The following is a 24415-nucleotide window of genomic DNA, read 5'->3' as shown; positions in this document are numbered from 1 at the left end:
GGAGTTGAAGTCCACCCATCTTAAAGCATGCTGGCTGGGGGATTCTGGGAGTCGAAGTCTAGCCATCTTAAAGCATGCTGGCTGGGGAATTCTGGGAGGTGAACTCCACCCATCTTAAAGCATGCTGGATGGGAATTCTGGGAGTTGAAGTCCACCCATCTTAAAGCATGCCGGATGGGGAATTCTGGGAGTCAAAGTCCACCCATCTTAAAGCATGCTGGCTGGGGAATTCTGGGAGGTGAACTCCACCCATCTTAAAGCATGCCGGATGGGGAATTCTGGGAGTCAAAGTCCACCCATCTTAAAGCATGCTGGGTGGGGAATTCTGGGAATTGGAGTCCACCCATCTTAAAGCATGCTGGCTGGGGAATTCTGGGAATTGGAGTCCACCCATCTTAAAGCATGCTGGGTGGGGAATTCTGGGAATTGGAGTCCACCCATCTTAAAGCATGCTGGCTGGGGAATTCTGGGAATTGGAATCCACCCATCTTAAAGCATGCCAGATGGGGAATTCTGGGAGTCGAAGTCCACACAGCTTAAAATTAGCAAGGTTGATTCTATACTATTGACCTGAGCAATTTAAGATTTGCCTAAATCTGCGTTGCTCTGCCTTTTGCTCTTGATTGTTACGAATGCATTATGCTTTAGCTTTTAAAATCTTTTCTAATGTGTGGTTTTTAGAAAGACTGTACCAATGTTGGTGCTGTTATTAACACCAATTCATTTTCAACGGTTTCCTATCCATGAGGTGGAGGATTTCAAAGCAATCCTTGAAAACGGGTTCCTGGATTTCATTTTTGAAAGAGAAACTTTGGTTAGAAAGGGTATAAGTAAGCCTTGGTTAATAAACAGTATTTCTGGAGTTTGATCTTTTTGCCACCGTTTAATTTCTCTGGGTGTAGAAAGATGAATTTTGATACCTAGGTGGGTTCTGACCTCTGCTGGCAAATTTTCCAATGTGAACCCAATACAGAACTGAGGACTCGTTTTGGAGGGGAAATCCAAGGCAAATGTTATGAGGAGTCCTCAATTTACGTCCACATTTGGGACCAGAATTTCCGTTGCTAAGTTACGTCCAATTTTACTACCTCCTTTCGTCATGCTTGTTAAGCGAATTACTGAATGACATGGTCGTTAAGTGGCTTCCCCCCATTAACCTTGCTTTTTTTTACATGACCCCAGGACGCTGCAACCGTTGTAAAGAGAGGCTGGTTGTCAAGCGCCCAAATTTTCATCCCGTGACTGTGGAAATGCTGCAATGATCATAAGTGAGAGGACTATTCTGGGAGTCAAAGACCACCCTGGCTGAGGAATTCTGGGAATCAAAGTCTATTCTGGCTGGGGAATTCTGGGAGCCGAAATCCATTTTGGCTGGAGAATTCTGGGAGTCGAAGTCCACCCTGGCTGGGGAATTCTGGGAGTCGAAATCCATTCTGGGGAATTATGGGAGTCGAAGTCCACCCTGGCTGGGGAATTCTGGGAGTCGAAATCCATTCTGGCTGGGGAATTCTGGGAGATGAAGTTCACCCTGGCTGGGTGATGAAGACCACCCTGGCTGGGGAATTCTGGGAGTCGAAGTCCACTCTGGGGAATTATGGGAGATGAAGTCCACCCTGTCTGGGTAATTCTGGGAGTCGAAGTTCTGTCTGGGAAATTCTGGGAGTCGAAGTCCACCCTGGCTGGGAATTTCTGGGAGTCAAAGTCCACCCTGGCTGGGGAATTCTGTGGTACCTCGAAAAGGGCTATACTCTGAGGCTACCCTTTGCTTTATTTCATTCAGAGGGATCCACAGCCCAGAAAAGCAAGAAAACAACCCTGCAGGATTCCTAATGAGGGGAGGGTTGAAATTAACCTAAATCAAGAGGTTATAAGGAGGACTTTTATGCTTGGAGAGACGCACAGTGAGAAAAGGAAGAAGAACCCAGGAATATTGGAGAAATAAGACAGAAATCCGTTTTGCAGAACAGGAATATCCAAACTATTTAATATGAAGTAAAAATAAAAAATTCCACAGAGGAAGGTTTCCGTAGTGTAGCGGTTATCACGTTCGCCTCACACGCGAAAGGTCCCCGGTTCAATCCCGGGCGGAAACAGTTTTATTGTTTTGATACATATATATATACATATACATATATTTACATTCAATTTGCAATTCAGAATTGCACGGGAGTTAAGAGTTTCCAGGTTTCTTTTCCTCCCCTTTTTAAAAATCAGTGGTTCACTTTAATCGAGTCAGCTTCGCTCTTGCATGGTGCAAAGCAGTCTTAGCAACAAAAATTAAAATTACAGGGTTTGCAGGGAATGGGGGGAGAGCAGAATGGGGAAGGAAATAGAAATGGAAATGCACACGATACAGCGCCTGCAAAGGGAAAAGTCGACAGTGTATTTGAATCAGGTGCTTGATGGCTAATCAAGGGGTATAATTTTTAGTAAATAAAAGCAAAGTTGTACTATGAATAAATAATAAAAGCAAACCTGCGTTGGCCGGGAATCGAACCCGGGTCAACTGCTTGGAAGGCAGCTATGCTAACCACTATACCACCAACGCCACTTCGAAACAAGCACTTAGTTTTAGTCCTATTCTCACCCTCCCTCAATATGGGCCATACCATTTCTGAACCAGAATACGAATATTATTTTTCTCGCATTAACTGCCGTTCATCCGAAAGATTTAAAAAACGCCCTGCAGGAAACAAGAGAGAAATGGCTATTTGTCTGGGTCGGTCTATTTTCCTTTCCTGGGAGACACAATCTCCCCCTTTTTTTAAGTAAATGGTTTCTTCCACCTCAGGTGCCTGGCCCCTCCCCACTGGTTACCTCGGCAACGTCGGCCCGCTGTCATGGCAACGTGGCCCAGCGCCGCCACTCCCCTCTTTCGGGAGTCGTTCCGTCCAAAGCAAATGTAGACCTTTGTTTTATTTTCCTTTTACCCAAAGCTGTAATGTCGTTTATAGGTTTTCCGTGTTCAGTGGTCGGGAGTTAGTGACGGTACGGCAGATACGGAGCGTGAAAAGACAAAAAGTGACACAATTCGGTCATTCTCAAACGGGTTTTTATTTCCTCGCACCTTCCAATATTTTCTCTCAGACACGCTACCCCCCCCAATTTTACGGAATGGTTCCTTCCAAGATTCCCCCCTTCCTATTTTGAATGAAATGGCCCCGCCCTTCAAGCTCCGAACGGGGATTCCGCGCCTTTTTCCTACGTCTCGCGAGATCAGGCCTCACCGGAGTTTTTAACGCTCCGCCCCTCTCGCGAGAACTGGAAGAATCCCTCCTCCTCAGTCCCTCCCCACCTTTCCCGCCCTTCTCGCGAGATGACGCAGCGTCCCGAGCAGGCCGACACCACTTCCGCTTCCGGGCGAAAGGTCGCGGTGGGCGGCTGGAAGAGGCGGGCGGTTTCCCTTCCCCCCCTCCTCCCCCGTTTCCGGGACCTCCTGAGTCCACAGGAAGGGAAATGGAGCGGGAGTGACGCCGCCGCGGGACCTCCCGACCCCTCCCTCCCCCCTTTTCCCCACAGCGGAAAAGCCTCGGCCTGGGGGAGGCCGGCGAGCCACGTCGTGAGTGCGGGGCTGGCGGGAGGGGGGGGAAGGCCCCGCCCTGAGACAGAGAATGAGAGAGCAATGCCGGACCACGCCCCTTTCGGCGGCCGCCCTTGCGGAGGGCTCCCCAACGGCCGCGGCGAAAGCGCGTGCAGGGGAGTGGGCGGGGCCTGTGGCCACGCCCTTCGCGGGAGGGGGAGGCCACGCCATCTTGCGGCCGCCCTCCAGGGAGCGTGGCCACGCCCCTCGGACCCTGGACTCACGTGATGCGCGCGCCGGGGCTGGAGAGGAGGCGAGCCCGGGCGGCGTCTTGGGGTCCAGGCGGGGATGGGGAGCGGCGGAGCCGGCCTGGCCTGGGATCGCCCTCACCTGCCCTGGGCTGGAGCTGCAGCGTGAGAAGGGGTAGCGAGGGATTCATTCATGGATTCTCCTTTGGCTCAACAGCTGGGTTTCTTCCCCCTGGGTAGCTTTCAGATGGGGAGGGGACTACAACTCCCAGAATTCCCCAGGCAGCTTTGCTGCCTGGGGAATTCTGGGAGTTGCAGTCCCTCCCCATCTGAAAGCTGCCCAGAGGGAAGAAACACAACTCTAGAGGCAACCTTTGGCTCTGGGTGGAACATGGATGCTTCTAGGGAGGTGACCTGAGCAGAGAGGGGAGATAATGCACCCTGGAATGGAATAAGTCTTCCTGGGCTGCCTCTTCCTCTAAGCAGGCCCTGGTTTTTCATTGGCAGCCATCAGGCACTGCAGCTCCTTTGCTTTGCTGGAGCTTTGCTTGCCCCCCTATTTTACTGGCTGGAGTTCCACTAGATCAGTGTTTCTCAACCTTGACCATTTTAAGGCATGTGGACTTCAACTCCCATGCTGGCTGTGGAATTCTGGGAGTTGAAGTCCACATGCCTTAAAACGGTCAAGGTTGAGAAACACTGCACTAGATGCCCATAACACGGGAGGGGGGGAGTGCATGGAGATTATTTTTGGGGTGTGTAATAGAAACCTGGCTGAGATCTTCGCATGTTGCATTTTATTGTCTTTATTGCATGGCAGGCATGTTGCAGGAATCCGTAGAGGAGGAGGAGGGTGGGATTGTGGGATTCCTATGTGGGTCTCTGAGCTGGGTGGTTTTCTTGCAGATGTTTTGTGACCCATCTAGGTAGCCTCATCAGTGCTAGAAGGGAATGTGAGGAGAAGGACTGTGGGGGGGTCCTGGGTGTTTGCTTGCAGATGTTTCACGACCCACCTAGGTAATATCACCACCAAGAAGGTCGCAGGCTGGATCAGGCGAAGCAGTAAATAATCATTTATTTTTAGGTTTGTCACTTGTTATGTGAGCCCAGCAATTATGTTGGATTAAGCTGGGTTGGACATGGTGTGTGAATCCAAGCCAGAGGGCAAGTTTTATAAATTAAGGTGAGAGCCGGGTCTGCAGCATGGCCAGACCCTTAATTACAGGAGGCCTGTGTGGCTAAATTTGAATTAAAACATGTTATCCAACCAGGGAATAGAAAAAGTCAGGCCAATAGAAGAGAATATTACTCAGGGTTGAATGGTGAGGTCCTTTGTGCTCTCTGAGGTTTGTTGGGGTTTTTTTTTTGCAGACATTTAAACCCAAAACTTCAGCCCTATTACATTAACATTCATTTATTAAAGCCCGATCTGTGGGGTCGTCGATACTCTCTGTTTTTGTCTGCAACAAACAAACAAACAAACAACCCAAACTCAGAGAGCATCAACAACCCCACAGATCAGGCCAACCTTTATTTTGATAGATGAACGTTAATGTAATAGGCCTGGGGTTTCTGAGACATGTCAATTATAAAAGTTTTAAGCCTTATCTACCCTATTGCAACCTCAACATGAAATTTGGAATGCAATCCACTTGTTTGTTTGTTTTAAATTTAGCAGCTGGATAATTATACAGGAATGGACACTTTTGTTCTATCTTAAGAAAATGAAAAAAAAAAAAAAGATAGGTCCTCTAATACTCATTTCCCTTTGAAGACTCTCCAGGCTGTTCTTAACGATTGCTGGCAGATTCCACAGTTAACGTGGAGAAATTCTCCACTTCAGTCCTTGGCACTGCCCTCTAACGCTTGGGGGAAATACTTTGCTCAGATGTTTAAAAGGCATTCCATAGTGCAGTATTCTAACCTGCCATACAAAATACTTTATGGGCCAAGGGCCTTACTTCAGAGTACGCTGGGATGGGGCAAGACCCAAACCTAAAATGGATTTAAATGAATTGCATATAGCTTCTGGAATGACTCGCCTTCTATTTAGTATTTTTTCCTTTAAGGTTGCCTTTAAAATTACAATAATGGGAGGTTGGATATTGCCTAAGGCTTTGGGGGTGGGAGGGTGGGTGGGTGGACTATGAGTTGGGCACTCCTAACACAAGGGAGTTATTTTGATTCAGGTTTTTATGGGTGAAGTAAAATGCCTTTTAGCTAAACTGCTTAATTAGTGGCCTCTCTTACCTGCTGTTTTTTTTTCTCTTTTTCCTCCACACAGTTTCTTATCCTGTCTGAGGCTCGCTTAGCAGTTGATGCAGAAAATAAAGAGGGCTCGGCTGGAAAACGAAAGCACAGGAAGTTGGGGAAGGTACGTTTTTCCCAGGAGGCCTGAGGAAGCAGGAACTGCCCATTGGTGCAACTGTAAGAACAGGCAGAGCTACAGCTTGTAGCGGTTGTTAAATGTTGCTTGTCATAATATTTACTTTTGGCCTTCCATGGGAAAAAGCTGGCATTTTGCTCTCCAGTTAGACAGCTCGCTAAATATTTGTCCAGGTAATGTTGTAGCCCTGGTGTTTTGAGAGTGGGTGCTTCTATAGAATTATAAGAGTTGGAAAGGGCCTTGGAGGTCTTTTGCCCAAGGCAAAAGTCTTTATAGTACCTGGGACAAATATTCCACTATTTTCTTGAAAACGTCCAGCAAACGGAGTACCCACAACTCCAGGAGGCTTGTTCTAATCTACTGTTTAATATTTCTCCCTGTGGGGTCCTTGGTGCTCTCTGCGTTTTGTTGTTTTCTTGCAGACCTCTCATTACCCAGCTAGGTAACATCATCAGTGCTAGAAGGGAGTGGAGGAGGAGGCTGGCTGTGGGGACCTTGATGTTCTCTGAGCTTGGTTGTTTATTTTTTAATCTAGTCCTTTGTTTATATGCATCTCAACCCAAGACAAAATTATATACGTGCTTTGGAAAATGTTTGCTGTTTTGTCCCCCCCGTAATCACCAACGCAGGGGACAAGATGACTTAGTTTGTGTATGTGTGGTGAGGTTTGACAGTGAAAATGAGGACGGCAGTTTGCCATATTCAATCAGCAGAGGTTAGATCATTTTATGACTCTCCCTTTCCCTTAAACTGACCTTCAAAGTATAAGTCTGCTCAGCCTTAAAATAAAGAGATGGCTTCTTCCATAGGAGCTCTTTTCCATTGCTTTTTAATTTGTGTTTCTTTCTTTTTTTTTTAATTGAAAAGTTTTATAAAAGTTACAATATAAACCCCAAAACCAACCCACCCTAACCCACCCTCTCCCTCCCCCACTTCCCAGAGCTGAATACAGGGTTACAAATATAATAATCATAATCTAACTAACATTAACCAACTATATAAATAACCAGGTCCATAACTCCCCTTTAACATAAATATAATAATAATAATTAAAACATAAACAAATTAGTATCCTAATTATTAAACAATAGAATATCCATATTGTTAAACAATACTTAGTTGGGTTACGTTTCCTCATCGTTATAGGCTGTGCAGTTTGGGCCCACTTTTTTTTAATGTGGACGTTTTGTCTTTAAAAAAGAAAAACTCAACAAAAGAAAACCCAACAAAACAAAAATTCTTGTTATCAGACATTTCTTACAGAGCTGTCGAGGCTTTTTTTTTTTTTTTTAAAAATACCATTAAGTTTTGGAGGTGTTCAAATCAAGCTGGCATTCCTTGGAATCTGGTACAAAAAAACATAGAGCCAGGTAGAACAGACTAAAAATGTTGTTATCATTTTAAATGTATTCTAATCAACATACATTAAAATGAAATTGCGTTGCATTCAGCTCTCAAAAAAAACACAACAACAACCCCATTATGCATATAGCCAGATACACCCCCTTATATGACACGGAGAAACATCACAGTCTAGTTCGAGTGTGTGTGTGCGTGTACACACAAATACACACACATGGCGGGGGGGAAAAAAGAATCTATAGATAGATTTTATAGCTCTCCATGAATATTACCTTTGAATTGAAGATTTGAGTTTATTTTTTTTAAGTCCATTTCCTCTCCCTCCTTTGATATCTCATTTTACGGTGAGTTGGATGTACCTTTTTTAGAACATAGAATCATAGGGCTGAAAGGGACCTTGGAGATCTTCTAGTCCAGGGGTGTTAAACTGCCGGCCCGCGGGCCGGTGTCATCATACGGAGCCGCGCCCACCCCATTGCCGGCAATGGCAAAAAAGCTCCGATACGTTGCGTGACGTCACGTGACGTCGCGAGTTTGACATGTCTGTTCTAGTCGAACCTAGTGCTCAAGGCAGGACACTTTTTACCATTTCAGACAAATGGCTGTCCAGTCTCTTCTTAAAAACCTCCAGTGATGGAGCACCCACAACTCCAGGAGGCAAGCTGTTCCACTGGTTAATTATCCTCACTGTCAGGAAGTTGCTCCTTAATTCCAGGTTGCTTCTCTCTTTAACAGACCTCTACCCATTGCTTGTTCTCCTGCCTTCTGGTGCCCTAGAGCAGGGGTCCCCAACCCCCGGTCCATGGACTGGTACCGGGCCGCAGCATGCCAGCCACCAGGCCACTTGATGGTATTACAGATATCGTCGCAGGATGGAAGCAGTTCCCAGTAAGGTCGCCTTTTGTAATTGACTGATGGCGAATTTGTCAATGCCAGTGGTGTTCAAGTGGTGCTCCAGTCGTTTTGGGATTGCACCCAAGGCGCCTATGACTATTGGTACCACCCTTGCTTGCTTTTGCCACAGTCTTTCTATTTCTATTTGTAGGTCTTTGTATTTTGTTATCTTCTCCAGTTCTTTCTCGTCTATTCTGCTGTCTCCAGGCACTGCCACGTCCACTATCCAGACTTTTTTGTCTTTCTTATCGATTATTATTATTATTGATCATCACACAGTCAGCCAGATGTTCAGACTGGATTTGGCATTTTTGTCTACCTATCGAGTCCTTCCCAAGGACCTGGGATAGGCAGATGTGGATGTTTTGATGGTATTACAGATCTCATCACAGGATGGAAGCGGTTCCTAGTAAGGCCGCCTTTTGCAATTGACTAATGGCGAATTTGTCATTACTACGACTACTACGACTACTACTACTACTACTACACATACCTTAACTTCCTCAACTGTTCATCGTATGATTTGGCCTCCAGTCCCTCTATCAACTTCCTTGCTCTTCTCCGCACCCCTTTCAGTGTCTCAGCATCGTTTGGGTATCGTCGATTCACTTCCATTCCGAATGACAGCCCTAAGGGATCCTTCATAGCTGGGCGATTGCCGTATCCCTCGGTATGGGAGTGCACAAATAATGGGGGGGAGAAATCCCCCCCTCTTATTTGGCCTTGAGACAGAGACACACAATCATGGTGTTTGAACACAGCCACAGCCTCACCTTGGAAGACAATCTCAGGGATTGGCTGCAGAAGGTTGCATCAGAATTTGTTTGGATTTTTTTCTCAAGAGGAGAGATAGGCCAAATCAGTCCCGAGATCGTTTTTTGCACAGTTGTTTGGGAGGATGATTGTTGTTTTTTAAGACCTTTTCCAGACAGGGTCCTTGGTGCTGCCTTAACTCGGTTGTTTTCACGTCGACGCTTCATGGCCCAAACTAGACAACATCATCGCTGTGAGTTCTGAGAAGGCTTTGGAGATGTTTCGTTGAGTTTCCCAAGCAATACTCAAAAGGTGTCTTGTCAGCTGCTTTGATGACCCTTGCTGGACAATGGGCACAGCTTTTCTTACCCAAATTGGAAAGTGCTTTTCCCCCCCTCCTGTCTTTGGAACATTCCTTGGAATTCTTTTGGATGTTCTGGAAAAGTCAAAAGTTGGAGGTGGATGGGTTAGACCAGAGCTTTGCAACCAGTGGTACGGGTACCACCTATGGTACATTGGCACCTGGCAGGTGGTACACGACCATCCTAGAAAAGTGGTAGCAGGGGAGGGGAACGAGCTGAACCGGTGGCAGCACCACACAAGCCTGAGCGAGAGACGGCTGGAGCTGCAGGGCTGTCAGGGCTCAGCGGAAGCGCCAGGATCAGCGCCAGGCTCCAGCTGATCGGCGCTTCTTTGGGGCTGTCAGGGCTCAGCGGAAGCGCCAGGATCANCCCCGCTGCCAATCCTCAACAGAAATGCTCACAACAATGAAAACCTCGGACAGGAGGAAGAGTGCGGCCGGGTGGGCAGGCAGGTGTCTTGCTCGGCTGTGGCTTGGGGGGCACTTTTTTCAGTGCCATTGTAACTTCAAACAGTCACTAAGCGAACTGTTGTAAGTCGAGGACTACCTGTACTTTATCACTTTTTTCCCTTTTTTGGGGGGGTCATCAAGTTTTTGACACCTTGGTAGGCGACTGGTGGTACTCGGATATTGCCATATCCTAAAAGTGGTACAATGGGTGAAAAGGTTGAAAAGCCCTGCATTAGACCACCTCAGGCCCGTCTCCACTCAGAGTAGTTCCACTGAGCGCATCCACTTTCTTTGAGCTGTTGCCTTCGGGTAGCGTGGCAACATATAACCAGTCCTCGACTTACAAACAGGGCTGGTGATCTTATGGGGGTGGAAAACACTATTTTCTTGACGTATTTTAGCATTTATGATTTTATACTTCGTATAAACTCACCTCCGTGAGGCACAAGGCTCGAATTTCTCCACAGCAACCGTTAACGTTAAGCCTTCGTTGAGCAATGCTTTGATTGATTGATTGATTGATTTTAGGCTGCCCTTGTTTTCATCATAGAACAGAGTAGAGTAGAGTAGAGCTTGAAGGGACCTTGGAGGTCTTCTAGTCCAGCCCCCTGCTCAAGCAGGAGAACCTATACGGTCTCAAACCCAAGTCCTGCAGCTGTTCTTCGTATGTTTTAGTCTCCAGGCCTTTGGTCGTCTTAGTTGCTCTTCTCTGAATTTTTTTCCCAAACTCTCAGCATCTTTTTTTGTGATACGGTGATCAAAATTGGCTGCAGTATTCCAGGTGTGGTCTTACTAGGGGTTTTATAAAACGGTACTAATACATCACGTGATCTTGATTTTCATTCTGGTTAACTGTTCAAGTTGTCTTTTTTAGTTTTATGCAGTTATGAACTGGGTTAAAGTGGTTAGTGGTGGGTAATTAGAATGCAAAGATCGTTAATAAATACATTCACAGTGGCCCTTGTGACCCAAAGGAGTCGTTTGAATTCTCTCCTTTCTTAGGATTGGTCTCGCAGAGTTGTGGGTTTGTTTGTTTTTTTAAATTTGTGCAGCTGAGATAGTGGGAATATCTGTTCCTATATGTAACGCTGCAGTTGTGATAATATAGTTTAGCTATGCAGGAAGCCCTCAACTTAACAACCATTCTTTTAGTGACCGTTTAAAGTTGCAACGGCACTCAGCATTCCTGGGTTTGTTTAATGACGGTAGCACTTGCTGCAAGGGAAAAATAATAAAACGGGGCCAATTGTGGGATGACCACTTTAAGACTGCTACCTAATGGGCAGGCTCCATTACGGTCATAAGTCGAGGACTACCTGTATTGACAATGGGTGCAGTCAAGGAGCAGAAGCCTAAATCCCAAAGAGGCAATCAATCAGAATAGAGCTGGAAGGGACCTTGGAGGTCTTCTAGTCCAACCCCCTGCTCAGGCAGGAAACCCTATACCATTTCAGACAAATGGCTGTCCAGTCTCTTCTTAAAAACGTCCAGTGTTGGAGCATTCACCACTTCTGGAGGCAGGTGGTTCCACTGGGTTAATTGTCCTCACTGTTAGGAAGTTTCTCCTTAGTTCCAGGTTGCTTCTCTCCTTGATTAGTTTCCATCCGTTGCTTCTTCTCCTGCCTTCAGGTGCTTTGGAGAATAGCCTGACTCCCTCTTCTTTCTGGCAGCCCCTCAAATACTGGAATACTGCTATCATGTCCCCCTCCTGGTCCTTCCTTTCTCTAGACTAGCCATTCCCAAATCCTACAACCGTTCTTCATATGTTTTAGTCTCCCGGCCTTTGATCCTCCTGGTTGTCCCTCTCTGCACTTTTTCCAAAATCTCAACCTCTTTTTGGTAATGCGGTGACCAAAACCTGGATGCAGTATTCCAGGTGTGGCCTTAACTGTTGACCCATGACTGTTGAGCTAGGTTTGCCACCAACCATATTGTGAAGTTCGCAGATGATACAAACAGTAGTGGGTCTTATTTTCATGATGGCAAGGTGGAAGCTTACCGCAAGGAGGTTGAGGGGTTGGTGAACTGGTGTAAGGAAAACAGCCTAGTTTTAAATACCGGAAAGAGATGATTGTCGATTTCAGAAAAAGCAGCCACAGCCACACATCTCTGTGCATCAATGATTCCCCTGTGGAGATGGTTACCAGCATCAAATTCCTGGGTGTGCAGCTCACGAGTAGGCTGGCTTGGTCGCTCAACAGCGAGACCCCGGTGAAGCGGGCACAGCAGCGCCTGCATTTTCTGCGTCGCATGAGAAAAGCACATCTTCCTTCCCCTGTCCTGACCACTTTATGCAGAGGGACGATGGAGAGCATCCTGTCATATGGCATCACAGTCTGGTTTGGAAGCATCACTGCTTCAGACAGGCGGTGCAGAGAGTGGTGAGGACAGCTGAAAAGATCATTGGCAGTTCCCTCCCTCCCATCCAGGACATGGCACAGAACCGTTGCTTGAGCAGGGTCCGTAAGATTATCTGGGACACTACACACCCTCTTCATGACCTGTTTTCCTTGTTCCCTTCTGGGAGGAGGGGGCTTTGTGGTATCCGTAACAGAACATCCAGATTCAGCCAGAGTTTCGTTCCATACAGCATTAACCTTGTGAACTCTCAAGCTTCCTCCTTCCGTTATATATTCAAGATGGACAGCGTTTAATATTTATTTGCTACGTATATGTAGGGGTGTAGAACTATACATATGTTGTATATAGTATGTTTAGGTGTGTGTCATGTATGTGTTCACTTTGAGAGCGGGCAACTAAATTTCATTTTTGATGTGTGCCATTGTGCCCACAGTAAAAAATGACGACAAAGGTTATCTTATATCAGGGCTTTTCAACCAGTGGTACGGGTACCATCTGTGGTACATTGGCACCTGGCAGGTGGTACGCGACCATCCTAGAAAAGTGGTAGCAGGGGAGGGGAATGAGCTGAACCGGTGGCAGCACCGCACAAGCCTGAGCGAGAGACGGCTGGAGCTGCAGGGCTGTCAGGGCTCAGCGGAAGCGCCAGGATCAGCACCGGGCTCCAGCTGGAGCTCGGCGCTGATCCTGGTGCTTCTGCTGAGCCCAGAAGAAGTGCCGATCAGCTGGAATGTTGCAGCATCTCCAGGGTCTTGTGATTTACATTCAGATGCTTGGCACCTGATTCATATTTATGACGGTCACAGTGTCCCAGGGTCATATGAAGTGACCAAAACCTGCTGCAACCACCCAGCAGACGGGGGGAATAAAAACCAAACACCCACCCCACCCCCGCTGCCAATCCTCAACAGAAATGCTCACAACAATGGAAACCTCGGACAGGAGGAAGAGCGCCACTGGGTGGGCAGGCAGGTGTCTTGCTCGGCTGTGGCTTGGGGGGCATTTTTTCAGTGCCATTGTAACTTCGAACAGTCACTAAGCGACTGTTGTAAGTTGAGGACAACCTGTATATCCCTTTTTTGGGGGGGGGTCATCAAATTTTTGACACTTTGCTAGGCGACTGGTGGTACTCGGATATTGCCATATCCTAAAAGTGGTACAATGAATGAAAAGGTTGAAAAGCCCTGTCTTATATAACTAAAGATATATAAACACAGACTCTCCCGTTCCTCTCTTATCCTTCCTGTCCTCTCTCATTTCTTTTTTTCTTTTTCCCTCCTCTTTTTCTCCTAGTTCCTTGACCAGTTCCGGAGGGAGGCGGAAGATGACAGCGGTGGACGCTCTGCCTGACAGCGCCGAGGCAGTCGAGATGGAGGACGCCTCCACATCCCAGTTCCAGGTGGAGAAACACTCGTGGGAGGGGCTGCGTGACATTATTCACGGCAGCCGGAAGTACACGGGAATGATCGTGAATAAGGCCCCCCACGACTTCCAGTTTGTCCGTAAAACAGAAGAGTCAAGCCCTCATTCCCATCGGCTGTATTACCTAGGTACGACCTCACCTCGGTTGGCAACCTTTAGAAGCTACCAAAAAGATGCGATTAGGGTTGATCGCACAGCCTGCCAGATGTTCAGACTTTCAAATTTGGCATTTTTATCCATCTATCAAGTCCTTCCCAAGGACCTGGGATGATGTTGTTAGTTGGAAAGTCGTGTCCGACCCCTCGCGACCCCATGGACAACGTTCCTCCAGGCCTTCCTGTCCTCTGCCATCTTCTGGAGTCCATTGAAGCTCACGCCTACTGCTTCAGGGACTCCATCCAGCCACCTCGTTCTCTGTCATCCCCTTCTTCTATTGCCCTCCATCTTTCCCAGCATCAGGCCCTTCTCCAGTGAGTCCTTCCTTCTCATTAGGTGGCCAAAGGACTTGAGTTTCAACTTCAGGATCTGGCCTTCTAAAGAGCAGTCGGGGTTGATCTCCTCTAGGACTGACCGGTTGGATCGCCTTGCAGTCCAGGGGACTCGCAGGAGTCTTCTCCAGCACCAGAGTTCAAAGGCCTCCATTCTTTGGCGCTCAGCCTTTCTTACAGTCCAACTTTCAAAGCCATACATTGCAACTGGGGAAACCATGGCCTTGACTATATGCACTTTTGTTGGCAGGGTGATGTCTCTGCTTTTTAGTATGCTGTCTAGATTTGCCATAGCTTTCCTCCCCTAATTTCTTGGCTGCAGTCCCCATCTGCGGTGATCTTGGAGCCCAGGAAGATAAAATCTTCCTCCATTTCACTACCTCCATTTCTTCCCCATCTATTTGCCAGGAATTGAGAGGGCCAGATGCCATGATCTTGGTTTTCTTAATGTTGAGTTTCAAGCCAACTTTTGCACTCTCCTTCACCCGCATCAAGAGGCTCTTTAGTTCCTCTTCACTTTCTGCCATTAGAGTGGTATCATCTGCATATTTTGTGTGTGTGTTGTGTATTCTAGGCCCATTAGGCTGCCAGTTACAATCTCTTGTCTGTTTTCAGCCTGTTCATTCATTCATTCATTCATTCATTTCCCGCCTTTATCATTCTTACAAATAACTCAGGGTGTTGAGCTTAGCAACCCATCTTCCTTTCCCTCCTCTTTCCCCACAACAACAACCTTGCGATGTTGGTTGGGCTAAGTGAGAGGGATGGCCCAAAGTCACCCAGCTGGCTTTCGTGCCTAAGGCGGGACTAGAACTCACCATCTCCTGGTGATTGGCCCAAAGTCACCCAGCTGGCTTTCGTGCCTAAGGCGGGACTAGAACTCACCGTCTCCTGGTGATTGGCCCAAAGTCACCCAGCTGGCTTTCGTGCCTAAGGCGGGACTAGAACTCACCGTCTCCTGGTGATTGGCTCAAAGTTATGTAAGTCGCTTTCGTGCCTATGGCGGGACTAGAACTCAGCGTCTCCTGGTGATTGGCCCAAAGTCACCTTTCGTGCCTAAGGCGGGACTAGAACACACTGTCAAAGTCAAAAGTCACCCAGGCAGCTTCAGTGTCTAAGGCGGGACTAGAACTCCCCGTCTCCTGGTGACTGGCCCAAAGTCACCTTGTCACTCAGTCGGCTTTCATGCCTAAAGCAGGACTACAACACCAAGCTCTGCAGATTGTGTCTCTCAAGTGCACCCTCAGCTTGCGTGTTTTCTTGCAGACGTTTCATTACCTAAGCTGGGTAGTGCAATCAGTGCTAGTAGGGAGTGGGGTTTGTGGAGAGGAGGAGGAGGAAGAGAAAGTAGGGGGAGACAGTGGGGTCCTGGCTGCTCTCTCAGCTGGCTTGTTCTCTTGCAGGCGTCCCTTTACTCAAACTAGGTAATGTCACCAGTGCTGATTGTGTGTGTCTGTTTGGTCAAGAGAATTTTAAAAAAGAAAAACTACCGTGTTTAAACTTACAAAGAGCTTCTAATCCGTGGAGTTTAAATAAAAGGCTTTTTTTTTCCTATTGTTCTGACCTTCCTCATTTAGGAATGCCATACGGAAGCCGGGAAAATTCTCTCCTGTACTCGGAGATTCCCAAAAAGGTACGGAAGGAAGCCCTCCTGCTGTTGTCGTGGAAGCAAATGCTGGATCATTTCCAGGTGAGAACATCTGTCGTTACACACACACACACACACACACACACACACACACACACCCCGTGGCCCTCGGGTGTTTCGGCCTAAATCTGGAATCGGACCCAGGCAGTCCTCGCATAACGACCACTGTTGGGATCCCCAACTCTGTTGCTAATAATAATAATAAAAAAAGTTGGAAGGGACCTTGGAGGTCATCTAGTCCAACCCCCTGCTCAGGCAGGAAACCCTATACCATTTCGGACAAATGGCTGTCCAGTCTCTTCTTAAAAACTTCCGGTGTTGGAGCATTCACAGCTTCTGGAGGCAACATGGTCATTCAACAAGGCATCCCACGACTGTAGCAAATGTGACGATGTCACTTTTTCTCTTGGACGTTAAGCGAAACATCTAGTTTACTGAATCTGCTTAGCAGAAGCTGCTTATCAAGCCTGCCAAGGGGAGGTCATGTGACCGTGGGAAATTTCAACCGCGGGAAATGCCCGCGAGATGCGAAGCGCCTGAATCTCGATCACAGGAGGGTGGTTTAAGTGTGAGAATCAGCCACAAAATTACTTTTGTAGCACCGTTGTAGCTTTGAATGGTCGCTAAACAGGACCGTTGTTAAGTGAGGACTAATCCTTATGGTCCTTAAAGGAAAAATGCATTCATTTTTTGGGGGGATGCACCCTAAATTCACGTTCTTTCACCCCACTGATTCTTTCCCATCTTGCCCAGACAATAACTTGGAACGGTCGCTAAAAAGAACCGTCGTTAAGTGAAAACTGCCTGCCTTGTCTTTTATTTAAAGGGAAATGCATCTATTGCTTGGACCTGTCTGAATTCACACTGGTGGTCTGTTCCTTCATCCCAATGATTCTTTCCCTCCCGCCTAGGCAGCCACTTGGAACGGTCACTAAACAGGACCGTCGTTAAGTGAAGACCACCTGTGTTGTCCTATATTTGAAAAGAAACACATTTGTCGGGGGGGGGATTCTGAATCCGCACCAGCGCTCCATTCCTTCATTCCACCAGTTCTTTCCCTCCCACCCAGGCAACAATTTGGAACGGTCACTAAAGAGGACCATCGTTAAGCGAGGACAGCCTGCATTTTTCTTTATTTGAAAAGAAACACATTTATCTCTTGGGGGGGGGCTCTGAATCCGCACCAGCGCTCTGTTCCTTCATTCCACCAGTTCTTTCCCTCCCGCCCAGGCAACAACTTGGAGCGGTCACTAAACAGGACCGTCGTTAAGCGAGGACAGCCTGTATTTTCCTTTATTTGAAAAGAAACACATTTATCTCTTTGGGGGGGCTGTGAATCTGCACCAGCGCTCTGTTCCTTCATTCCACCAGTTCTTTCCCTCCCACCCAGGCAACAACTTGGAACGGTCACTAAACAGAACTGTCGTTAAGCGAGGACAACCTGTATTTTCCTTTATTTGAAAAGAAACACATTTATCTCTTGGGGGGGCTTCTGGATCCACACCAGGGCTCAGCTCCTTCATCCCACCGGTTCTTCCCCCCCTCCCTCCCTCCCAGGCGACCCCGCACCACGGGATGTACTCCAGGGAGGAGGAGCTGCTGAGGGAACGCAAGCGGCTGGGCGTCTTCGGGATCACCTCCTACGACTTCCACCGGGAGAGCGGCCTCTTCCTCTTCCAGGCCAGCAACAGCCTCTTCTACTGTCAGGATGGAGGCAAAAATGGCTTTATGGTGAGTTTCTCACCGCCGGTTCCCTTCCTTGCGGTCCTTGAGTGACAGGTGCCTTTTTTTGGGCCTCCGTGATAGAGGTTGTGCTCGGAAAGAAGCAGGAATAAACACCGCCCCCAGATTTAGGTCGCTAAGTGAGACATTTGTGCTCGAAATAGGGAATAAACGCAGCCCCCAGATTTAGGTCGCTAAGTGAGACATTTGTGCTCGAAATAGGTAGGAATAAACGCTGCCCCCAAATTTAGGTCGCTAAGTGAGGCATTTGTGCTCGAAATAGGTAGGAATAAACGCGGTCCCCAAATTTAGGTCGCTAAGTGAGGCACTTGTGCTCGAAATAGGTAGGAATAAACGCTGCCCCCAAATTTAGGTCGCTAAGTGAGGCATTTGTGCTCGAAATAGGTAGGAATAAACGCTACCCCCAAATTTAGGTTGCTAAGTGAGGCATTTGTGCTCGAAATAGATAGGAATAAACACAGCCCCCAGATTTAGGTCGCTAAGTGAAGCATTTGTGCTCGAAATAGGTAGGAATGAACGCGACCCCCAAATTTAGGTTGCTAAGTGAGGCATTCGTGCTCAAAATAGGTAGGAATGGCCGCCCCCCAATTTAGGTCGCTAGGTGAGACATTGGTTACGTGAGTTATGCCCCGTTTTATGACATTTTCTTGTCACGGTTGTTAAGGGAATCACTGCAGTTGTTAGTAACCCGGTTGTGAAGTGACTCTGTCTTCTCCCCTTGACTTTGCTTGTCAGAAGGTCGTAAAAAGGGCATCTCGTGACCCTGGGACACTGTTAACTCTCATAAATATGAGTCAGTTCCTCACATGACCATGGGGGATGCTGCAAGGGTCATAAGTGTGAAAAACGGTCATAAATCACCTTTTTTCAGTGCCCTTGTAACTTTGAACTTCCGACAGTTCATTTAGTGCAGGGCTAGGCAACATTGGCTCTTTTGTGACTCGTGGACTTCAACTCCCAGAATTCCTGAGCCAGCCACGCTGAGGGGAAAGGGAGAGGTTTCCATGCTGAGCCATGCTGGCTCAGGAATTCTGGGAGTTGAAGTCTACGAGTCATAAAAGAGCCAAGGTTGAAGATCCCTGCTCTTAATCTTCATCCTAGGATAGGGGTAGGCAACCTTGGCCCCTTCATGACTGGTGGACTTCAACTCCCAGAATTCCTCAGCCAGCATGGGGAAACTATGGCCCCTTCGTGACTTGTGGGCATCAACTCCCAGAATTCCTCAGCCAGCATGGGGGAACTACGGCCCCTTCATGACTCGCGGACTTCAACTCCCAGAATTCCTCGGCCAGCATGGGGGAACTATGGCCCCTTCATGACTGGTGGACTTCAACTCCCAGAATTCCTCAGCCAGCATGGGGGAACTACGGCCCCTTCATGACTCACGGACTTCAACTCCCAGAATTCCTGAGCTGGCCATGCTGAGGGGAAAGGGAGAGGTTTCCAAGCTGAGCCATGCTGGCTCAGGAATTCTGGGAGTTGAAGTCTACGAGTCATAAAAGAGCCAAGGTTGAAGATCCCTGCTCTTAATCTTCATCCTAGGATAGGGGTAGGCAACCTTGGCCCCTTCATGACTGGTGGACTTCAACTCCCAGAATTCCTCAGCCAGCATGGGGGAACTATGGCCCCTTCATGACTCACGGACTTCAACTCCCAGAATTCCTGAGCTGGCCATGCTGAGGGGAAAGGGAGAGGTTTCCAAGCTGAGTCACGCTGGCTCAGGAATTCTGGGAGTTGAAGTCCACGAGTCATAAAAGAGCCAAGGTTGCCTACCCCTGATTTAGTGACTGCTTGAAGTTGCAGCAGCACTGAGGAAAGTGACTCATGATCGTTTTTTCACACTTAACGACCGTTGCAGCCTCCCCGCGGTCACGTGATAAAACCTGGGATGCTTGGAAATTGGTTCCTATTTACGACGGTCACAGCGTCCCCGGGGGGGTCACATGATCCCCTTTTGCGACCTGACAAGCAGAATCAACGGGGGAAGCCAGACTCACTTAACGACTGGCTTGCTGGCTTCACAACAGCAGTGACTCACTTAACAACTGTGTTACGAAAGAACTGCAGTGATTCACTTAACACCCGTCGGAGGAAAGATCGTAAAATGGGGCAAAATTCATTTAAGAAATATGTCTCACTTAGCAGCAGAAATTTTGGGCTCAGTTGTGGTTGTAAGTTAAGGACTGCCCTTAGTGTTTTTTTTTATTTTAAAAAGTTTTATTGATTTTTCTAATTTTACATTTAAATATTTAAAAAGCCATGTGGCGGCTGAGTTAATCGATCATTCAATAACATACAAGTATCTTTAGTACAAGTCTCAAAGTACTACATTAAATATTTCCTCTCTTTTCCCCTTAGTATTTACTGTCTCATGTTTAAACTAATACAATTCTTATTATATCAATTAAATAAAAATAACTTTCTTACATTTATCAATAATTTTTAGCGTATACATATCCTGGTTATTTTAACATTCAGTCTTTGTAGACAATCAATGTCCTAATTAGTTTTTCCCCATTTTTAGTTTCCCATTAATATTTAGATTTAACATTTAATATTTATAATTTCCAAGTTTTAAATAACCCCAGTTCCCTTTATCACAATTCATCACAAGATCTAATGTTCAGGATACACGTCTTATCTATTTGAGTATATTCTATTTCTCGCCATCTTACATCAACTAATAAATAATACAGTATAACCTTCTTGTTAATTTTCTATTAATTTCCGAATGTCTTAAATTTAGTAACCAACATTTCTCTTTATTTCAACATTAAATACTTCCTCTGTTTTTTTCTCTTGATGTCTGCTATCTCATATTTAAGCTAATAGTTTTTTATTATAACAGCTAAGTAAAAACATATTTATTACATTTATCAATAGATTAGTTGTTAAGCAAGTTGTCATGTGTCTGATTAACGAAACACTTAAAAGAACTTTCAGGCATATTTTTTTCCTAAAAGCATTTATTAAGGTTACAGAGAGGTCAGTACGGCATGGTGGAAATGCTTAGATCTGGATTCTTTTCCGTTACACATACATTCTAAGCATTTTTTTCCGCCCCTATTTTGGGGTCATGGTTCACATCTTCCAATTAACTTGGAAGATGTGATTTACTTCCGGTTTCTTTTTCCCCCTGATTTAACTATAAAAATACCAGACAGTTCTGCATATTGTCAAAGCAAGAATATACAGTATTTGCAGCGTCGACACAAGTCCCCCATTCACTTTGCTAGTCGGAAGCCCGCTGGGAAGATCGCAGTGGGCGGTCACGTGACCTACGCCTCCCCCCAATGCTCCAATTGTGGGAGACCTTGTTGAAAAGTGCCCCGATTCTGATCACGTGACCGTGGGGCTGCCCTAACGGTTGCAAATGCAAGGACCGGTCGTAACTCACTTTTTTTGAAACTTCACTGTCGTTAAACGAACGGTTGTAACTCGAGGAGCACCTGTAAATGGTTAATTCAAAGGCAATTCCTTCGGCTCCAGGTCTCTCCTATGAAGCCGCTGGAAATCCAGACGCAATGCTCGGGCCCCAGGATGGACCCCAAAATCTGCTCAGCGGACCCTTCCTTCTTCTCGTTCATCAACAGCAATGACCTGTGGGTGGCCAACATCGAGACGGGGGAAGAACGACGCCTGACCTTCTGCCAGAAAGGTACGCCGCCTCGGCTCGGGCGTTTCCCCGCACGGAAGGCAACGGCGGGTTTTGTTTCAGCGGGTGGAGGCACAAAATAGTTCGTGCCGGATGGCGCCTGTTTCTCTGTGCCCTTCCGGGGACCGTTTTGTTTATTTAGAAAATGGTATATCCATCCATAGATAACTCTGGGTGGCTAACAACAGTTTATAACGGAATGGAATAGAATAGAAAAAGAATCACAGAATAGAATATAGAATAGAATATAGAATAGATTACAGCAGTGGTTCTCAGCCTGTGGGTCGGGACCCCATTTGGGGTCGATCGACCATTTCATGGGGGTCGCCAAGCAAGGCTGTCTGCCATTTTTTTTGTTCACCATTTTTTCCCCCTTTTCCGGCGGGTGCCTTACCTCCCTTGGGCTGGGCCAGCTGGTGGTCGGCCTGCTCCGTCTCTGCCGCTTGCCAGCTACGCCTCGGCCGGCGCAGGGGGCGGAACCACGCATGCACGGCGCTCCCGGGCAGGGAAAGTCCTCGACTTACGATCGGTTGGGTAGTCCTCGACTTACGACTGGTTTAGTCCTCGACTTACGACCGGTTTAGTCCTCGACTTACGACCGGTTTAGTCCTCGACTTACGACCGGTTGGGGTCGCGGCATTAAAAAGGTTGAGAACCACTGGATTACAGTGATGGCGAACCTTTTAGAGACCGAGTGCCCAAACTGCAACCCAAAACCCACGTATTTATCGCCGGGTGCCAGGTGGGCGTGGCCCACTGGATGGGCGTGGCCGTGGTGGTCATGGCAGACTGGGTGGATGTGGCCAAGGTGGGCGTGATCACCTCAATGTTGCTCGTGGGGAGGGACGCCTGTGGGGGCCGGGCAGGGTTGGGGGAGGTCCAGGGGGTCTCTGGCAGGTGGGGCGGTGGGCAGGAGGCTCGTCCTGCAGGGAGAGGCGAGGCGAAGCAGGGCAGGGGTGCCATTGTCACAGGGCAAGGTGAGGCAGGGGCCGGGGCGGCTGCTGCCTGACACCATCGGCCCCTGCACACAGAGGCCAGCGAGCGCATGGGTGCTGGGATGCATCAGACCACGTGGGACCTCGGCAGGTTAGCGGGTGGCTGGTTGAAGAGGGACGATTGCCATCTTTGGGGCATGGCGCGCATGCCCACAGAGAGGGCTCTGAGTGCCGCCTCTGGCACGCGTGCCATAGGTTTGCCACCACTGGAATAGAATAGAATATAGAATATAGAATATAGAATATAGAATATAGAATATAGAATAGAATAGTTTGGCTCTTTTATGACTGGTGGACTTCAACTCCCAGAATTCCTGAGCCAGCATGGCTCAGCTTGGAAACCTCTCCCTTTCCCCTCAGCATGGCTGGCTCAGGAATTCTGGGAGCTGAAGTCCACGAATCTTAAAAGGGCCAAGGTTGCCTAACCCTGGGCCAGTCTGAAGAAAAGAAGAAATGGGGGAGACATGATAGCAGTTATTCCACTATCCGAGGGGCTGCCACAAGGCAGAGGGGGTCAGACTGTTCACCAGAGCACCAGAGGGAAGGACGAGAAACAATGGTTGGAAGCTGATCAAAGAGAGAAGCAACCTGGAATTAAGGAGAAACTTCTTGACAGTGAGGACAATCAACCAGTGGAACAGCTTGCCACCAGAAATCGTGGGCGCTCAATCACTGGAGGTTTTTAAAAAGAGGCTAGACATTCACCTGTCTGAGACGGTGTAGGTTCTCCTCCTTGAGCAGGGGGCTGGACTAGAAGACCTCCAAGATCCCTTCCAACTCTGTATTCTATTCTATTCTATTCTATTCTATATAAAGATTCTATTCTATTCTATTCTAGATTCGATTCTATTCATATTAGGTAGATTAACTGAGGGTTTTTAAGACACTTGATATAAAGAGCGTCACCATTTTTTTTCCAGGTTTATCCAGTGTGCTCGATGACCCCAAGTCAGCCGGTGTGGCCACTTTTGTCATCCAAGAAGAATTTGATCGGTTTACAGGGTACTGGTGGTGTCCAACATCTTGCCAAGAAGGTACGTATTCCAGGCTGCCCTCTCTAAACGGCTGTCTTCTCCAATTAATGTCTGAATCTGCTGGAAAAGAGGGTGCACCGTGTCTTTGGGATGGGAGGAACACCTCTGAGGGCAGCGTGTTCCTAGTAAGGCCGCCTTTTGCAATTGACTAATGGCGAATTTGTCAATGCCGATGATGGTGTTCAAGTGGTGCTCCAGTTGTTTTGGGATTGCACCCAAGGCGCCTATGACTATTGGTGGTGGTATTATTATTATTATATTATTATTATATGAAGCGTTGTAAGCCAAGGATTACCTGTACCATATAGTATCAACCTCGTTAACTCTCAAGACTTTTTCCCCCGCTATGTATTTAAAATGGACTGTGATTAATACACACACACACACACATGTATGTATATATAAATATATATGTATGTATGATGATATATGTATATATACATAATATACGGGCGTGAGTGTGTATGTAAATATATTTCGAGAGCAGGCATCAGAATTTCGTTTTAATGTGTTCCATTCTGTACACAGAAAAAAAAATGACAATAAGGTTTACCTTCTCTTATCTATTAACCTCCCTTCCGTCCTTCTACCCGCCTGCTTTCCATTTAGGACCCGAAGGCTGGAAGACCTTGCGAATTCTGTACGAGGAAGTGGATGAGTCTGAGGTGGAGGTGATTCACGTCCCTTCCCCGGCCCTTGAAGAACGGAAAACGGACACATACCGGTATCCCAGAACAGGTCAGTGGGGGATGATGGAAGGAGAAAACAGTGGCAGGTATTCCCAACAGAGCTAGCAGAGACCTCCTCCATATGTCCATATGCAGTCTATATGCAGACTGACATATAGAACATAGAATAAAAGGCTTAGAAGGGACCTTGGAGGTCATCTAGTCCATCCCCCTGCTCAGGCAGGAAGCCCTATACCATTTCAGACAAATGGCTGTCCAGTCTCTTCTTAAAAACGTTCAGTGTTGGAGCATTCACAGATTCTGGAGGCAGGTTGTCCCACTGGTTAATTGTTCTCACTGTCAGGAAATTTCTCTTTAGTTCTAAGTTGCTTCTCTCCTTGGTTACTTTCCACCCGTTGCTTCTTGT

The 24415-nt window shown here is 47.3% G+C and overlaps 1 protein-coding gene and 2 non-coding genes across 3 annotated transcripts in view; 2 read left to right on the top strand and 1 right to left on the bottom strand.

Moving 5' to 3' along the window:
* The first annotated feature begins 2020 nt into the window (after positions 1-2020).
* On the top strand, positions 2021-2093 carry TRNAV-CAC. The gene has a single exon. It is a non-coding gene; the product is annotated as a tRNA-Val (tRNA).
* Positions 2094-2476: 383 nt separating this feature from the next.
* Positions 2477-2548, bottom strand: TRNAG-UCC. The gene has a single exon. It is a non-coding gene; the product is annotated as a tRNA-Gly (tRNA).
* An 11106-nt stretch (positions 2549-13654) lies between these two features.
* The window catches only part of DPP9 (dipeptidyl peptidase 9), a 38104-nt gene continuing 27343 nt past the window's right edge, over positions 13655-24415 (top strand). The window contains exons 1-6 of the mRNA XM_029285988.1: positions 13655-13885; positions 15823-15935; positions 17451-17624; positions 21126-21294; positions 23207-23320; positions 23930-24058. Of these exons, the coding sequence (XP_029141821.1) occupies positions 13660-13885; positions 15823-15935; positions 17451-17624; positions 21126-21294; positions 23207-23320; positions 23930-24058 (925 nt within the window). The 5' untranslated portion in view covers positions 13655-13659. The remainder of the gene's footprint in view (positions 13886-15822; positions 15936-17450; positions 17625-21125; positions 21295-23206; positions 23321-23929; positions 24059-24415) is intronic.

This window comes from Protobothrops mucrosquamatus, unplaced genomic scaffold (assembly GCF_001527695.2).
Source record: "Protobothrops mucrosquamatus isolate PMUCROS unplaced genomic scaffold, P.Mucros_1.0 scaffold2662, whole genome shotgun sequence".
Lineage (NCBI taxonomy): Eukaryota > Metazoa > Chordata > Lepidosauria > Squamata > Viperidae > Protobothrops > Protobothrops mucrosquamatus.
This window is presented reverse-complemented; position numbering and strand designations above follow the sequence as displayed.